The sequence below is a fragment of the Penaeus monodon genome, chromosome 11 (genome assembly GCF_015228065.2).
Source record: "Penaeus monodon isolate SGIC_2016 chromosome 11, NSTDA_Pmon_1, whole genome shotgun sequence".
NCBI classification, from domain to species: Eukaryota; Metazoa; Arthropoda; class Malacostraca; order Decapoda; family Penaeidae; genus Penaeus; species Penaeus monodon.
Genome location: NC_051396.1, coordinates 30,312,841 through 30,317,840, shown reverse-complemented (window position 1 = coordinate 30,317,840; position 5,000 = coordinate 30,312,841). Strand labels below are relative to the sequence as shown.

The 5,000-nt window shown below is 55.5% G+C and overlaps 1 protein-coding gene across 4 annotated transcripts in view; it reads right to left on the bottom strand.

Annotated features, from left to right (window-relative positions):
- LOC119578894 (recombining binding protein suppressor of hairless-like) overlaps positions 1-5,000 on the bottom strand; it is a 164,327-nt gene that overhangs the window by 30,571 nt on the left and 128,756 nt on the right. Inside the window, exon 1 of one of the 4 annotated variants that reach the window (XM_037926559.1) lies at positions 925-2,122. The exons of the other annotated variants lie outside the window; for them this stretch is intronic. Coding sequence (XP_037782487.1) covers positions 925-1,069 — 145 coding nt within the window. The 5' untranslated portion in view covers positions 1,070-2,122. Of the gene's footprint in view, positions 1-924; positions 2,123-5,000 lie in introns of those variants that run through there. 4 annotated transcript variants of the gene reach the window in all.

Sequence of the window (5,000 nt, the reverse complement as noted above, 5' to 3'; positions counted from 1 at the left end):
TTGCGCTACGCCGTGCCCCGACACAGAGACTCATGCATGCGTACATCCGGGACTCTTCTCACGCCAGGGTCCTTGAGGGAAGCTCGATCACGTCGCTTGATCTCGGAAGTGTGTCATGCAAGGCCGGCCCGCTCCCGCTGCATCGCATGGCAGTCGCCGAATTCGCACGCGCCGCCGCCACCGCCGCCGCCGCCGCCACTGCCGCCGCCGTTTCCCGCTATGGTTCACAATTCCCGTATTTTTTCGTTCTAGATTTTTCCGCTGGAGGAAGGTGGTCATTATCCTCTATCGCTATTTATAAATAAATACATATTTTTAATGATAATCTTTCCATATTTCCTGTAAGCAAAAACTGCTTTGTTTCCTCATCTTCCTTTCTGTCTCTTCCTATCTTTATGTTTTGAGAATTATTCGACAAGAAATTCCGAAAAGGTACAGACATGTTCTTGTACTCGACTTGTAAAACTTTTTTTTCCTTTTCACTGACACTCGTCCATTAGGCTCATGGCGGCCATGCAGACAGCGGGGTCTGCCGCATCGCAAACGACACGGGGCAAGAAGGGCACGTAAACACTGGCTAAGGGAAACAAAAACAACAAAATAAAACTAGGGAGGAGAACGAGATGGGAAAGTCGGGGCGCTGGCAGAGGTCGGGGGGAAACAGGAAAAACGGAATGGTATGGAAAATAATCATATCTGAAAAATAAAAAATATATGTGTACGGGTTTCTAAAAATCACAGGCGAGGAAACATAGTGCTTATCAGTGTCCAAAAATAAGAAAAAAAAACACAACATTATTAAAACAAAAAAACTACAGCACCGAAATAACCCGGCCGAGAGCCCACGAAATGTCCGGAAGGGCGCGCGAACTGCCCCGGCGAGGCCCTCGTACCGTGCCCCTCCTGCAGCGGGGCGGCGCTTACCATTGGCGGCGATATAATTGGAGGTGAAATGCAGGTTGTGGTGCAGGTTGTGGTGGAGGTGCTGGTCCCAGATCGGCACGGCGGCCAGGTCCTCCATGCCGAGGTGCTCTCCGGGGTGGTGGTGGCCCAACATTCCCTGAGACATGCTCCTGGGCCGCGCCGCTCCTGCGCCCGCCCGCCCTCCTGCTCCGGCCTCCGTCTCTTCGCCCAGGGCCTCCTCTGCTCCTCCGCTGCTTCCTTACACGCGGGGCCGTTCGGCGCGGCTGCGACTAGGGCATGGGCGTTTCGGCGCCGTCAGTCGAGGCGGCGGGAGGTTCGTAGGCGGCGTGCAGTGGGCGTCGTGGCGATGTTTGTGGGCGTGCAGGCGGGGGTAGCGTGGCGGCGGTGGAGGGGAGGGTCGTAGGAGCGGAGAGGGTCGTTAGTGTGAAGCGGGTGACCACGTGGTCCCACCATCACTCAAGGTGTCACGCTCACCTGCACGCGCTCGATAGCCGCACCTCCCGCGCCGCTCGACCACCCGCTACTTGGACGACCGCAACTCCGGCGGCACGCTCGCTCATAGTCCCCTCGGAGCTCGGCCTCATTCGCTCGCCATCGTGGCCGCGCCCGTGTCTTCTGCGTGTTGGCGGCGCCTCTCCGGGTGACACGCGATCACACTGCGTCGTCAGCGCCTCAGGGGGGCTCACACTCGCACACAACGAACGGCGGACGACGAGGCACCTCCACGAAGGGCGCAACGCCCGACACTCTCCGACGGGCCGAGGTCGTCGTCACCTCCCGCCCATGCCAGAGCTGCCGCCTCACCCGGAGGACTGCCCCGCGCCTCGTGAGGTCGTCCTCGTGTGCGTGAGTATCTCCTTGCGAGGGGGGGGAGGAGGAGGAGGAGAGGAGGCGGAGAGAGAGACGACGGCGAGCAGCGGCCGGGGTGAGGGGCGTCCTGCGGCCAGCACTCGGGAGGCGAAGCAGAAGCAGCAGAGGGAGGGCCGGCGAGGGGGCCGAGGGCGGCAGTGAGCGACAGCAGAGCCTCGGGAATAGCAGTAGCAGTAAGGCAGCGCCTGCGGGCCCAAGGGAGGGACAAGGGTGACAGCAGTGAGCGAGGAGTGTGTCCGTCAGTGTCCGCGGATGTCCACACACTGAGGGGAGTAAAGTAAGCCTCCCAGAGTCCCCTCTCTCACTCGCTGGCTCTCCCGCCATCCCGACCAACCCGCCGCCATCTCTCCCCTCCGGCCCCGCCCCCTCGGGCTCCCCTCGGCTCCCCTCGCGCTCTCTCCGCCGCCGCCGCCATGGACACTTCCCTCTCATGGCCGGCTAAAGCACTCCCGAAGGAGTCACCTAGGGAACTTACGCGGGATCCTCGGGAGGTCTCTGGCTCTCCTGCTGACGGGGAAAGCGGCCAGGAGGCGAGGGCGAGCCGTCGGAGGCGCTCCTACGGCGAGCCGAGTCTTCCTGCAAGGGCTCAGCCCCGCCGCGCGTGCCCTTCTTGCCCGGGGCGCCGCCGCCTCCGCGCAGGACGACCCCGCGCCGCCAGCGAGGGCCGTAGCGCTCGTGCCCTTCTGGCCCGCGCGCCCTCCATTATCTGCCAACACCTGTCCTGCTCCCGAATATTCCCACGTTACACTGCGTCGCGCGTTATCCCTGCTGAGGGGCCGCCGTCGATACCTCGCCGGGCGACCACGCTGGAGAGCCCGGGCCCCGCCGCGAGCGTCTTCACGTCACCACACCTAATCATTTATTTATAGATTTTCCAAGAATTTTCACCGAGAGAATGAAGCTGACTGGCAGAGTGTAATGAGTTGTAGGATGTAAACACGGCCGGCGAGCGAGGCCAGAGACCGCGGAGCCAAGGTTAGGTCGCCAACGAGCACACACAAGGTGGCCCGGAATCACTACAGCTGATCGCACACACGCTTTCCTGACTTCACTCACAACACACACGCACGCTCGCACACACACACACTTAAACTAAATTGTAGGTTCTTGATATATGGTAGTCGGAGTATAAATATATGTACACACACAATCAATCACTCACTCCCTCACTCACACACACGAGTATAATGCACAATTATATACACAAAACAATCATGGATTTATACCCTATTATCCAATACATAAATACTTGAAAAGACAGAATTACTACCAATGCCTAAACGAAAACAAAAACGTATCAAATATAAAAAACACGTGACAAAAAGAACAAACAGACACATAGACCTATAAATAGGCAAGCAATAAACATGTAAAAAATACCATCAATCGGCCAGCTGTAATTACCAAAAAAGAAACTCGCGCAAATCGATACTAGTGATTAAAAGTGACCTCGCCCTCAAAGTCTCCTTTATCCCCCCCCCTCACCTACTCACTCCCCCTCACACCCGGCCACCCCACCCCCACCCCCACCCCCATACAACCCCTTACAACTTCCCCCTTTACCCCCCCCCCTCCGCCCATCCTCACCACGCCCCACCCATTTCATTCTTACCGCATGTTATCCCCCACTTTACACCCTCGCCCCTCCTACCCTCCCCACCTTCACCCAGTATCCCCCCCATCGACCCCTACCCCCACCCCCAACCTGGACCCCCAATCAATATTTGCACCCCGCTAAACCGCCCGTGACACAGCGCTTGTCGGGTCTTCTCCTGTGGTCAGCGACAATCGAACTGGAGTCACTGGGCGGGTGGGCGGCCTCGGGTGGGCTTGGAAGGGCGAGCGGGTTTATGTGGGCGGCCATCGGGCTTGGGTAGACCTATATACGACTTAAAAAACTTAGGTGGGCTTCTATGGGCGGGCTATCGGGTTTGGGTGGGCTCGAATGGGCGGGCAGACAGGCTTGGGTGGGTTAGCGGGTGGGCAGGCCTGGGTGGGTTAGCGGGTGGGCAAGGCTTGAGTAAGTTCGAGTAAGCGGCCGGAGGGGGGGGGAGGAGGAGGAAGGGGGGGGGGGGAGGAGGAAGAAAAATGTCATTCGAATGTGACCGCTTTGTCAACACCTCGGAACAATTCGCCATTTGCTTAGGATTAAGTTCTTTTACGTTCAGAACGGGGACAGAGATCGATGGGTGGATGGAGGAAGGGAGGCAAGAGAGGGAGGAAGAGAGACGAAATAGGGAGGAAGGGAGAGGAAGAGAAGGGGAGAGGGAGGGAGGGAGGGAGAAGGAGAGGTGGGGAGGGAAGAAGATAGATAGATAGATAGATAGATAGATAGATAGATAGAGAGAGAGAGAGGGGGGGGGAGAGGAGGAGGAGAATGAGGAGGACGATAAAGATGATGATAAGGAGAAGAACGATGAAGATGAGAATGAGGATGATGAGAAGGAAAATAAAATAAAATAAAATAAAATAAAAGAAGAAGAAGAAAAAAAAAGAGGGACAAATGACGATGAGGAAGAACAAAAAGAACAAGAAGACCAAGAATAGAGGATAAGGAGGCATCGCCGGAAGTATGAGCGAGCACAAAGCAAGGGCGGGGAGAGCCAACAACCAGCGCAAACACGTGGCATTGTGGGCGCGTGTTAGCCCGAGTGGCGACACGTGCCAGGCCGCATCCCGCACGTGCCCCACCCCCTCCCCCTCCCCCTCTCCTACGGCTCCGATCGCACGCACGCACGCACACGCGAACATATGCTTCTCCAGTATCCCTGCCATTTATTGAGCATCTCTCCCTCCTCCCCTACCCCGCCCTCCCTCCCTCCTTCATTATCCCCGTATCTGCTAATTTCCTCTAAACGCCCATAAATAAAATTAACTCGTTTGTCTCGCTAACTATTATCAAATACCACAGACCGCCATTATGGCTTTAAATGCCCCTTTTTACCCTTTATTTATTTACTCATACTTAATTTTAATCTTTCTTTTACGCACTCCACACTGAGACCTTTAAGTGCATTTATCCTCAATAACGCCATCCATAATGCACCTGTTACGTATAAACAAAGAAAAATCCACAAAACGAGAAAACAAAGAAAAGAAAAAAACAAACAAAAATACCATCATACACAAAACAAACAAACATAAACCTACTACTACAATACCTAAAAAAAAAAAAAAAAAAAAAAACTCTTAAAAAAAAAAAAAAA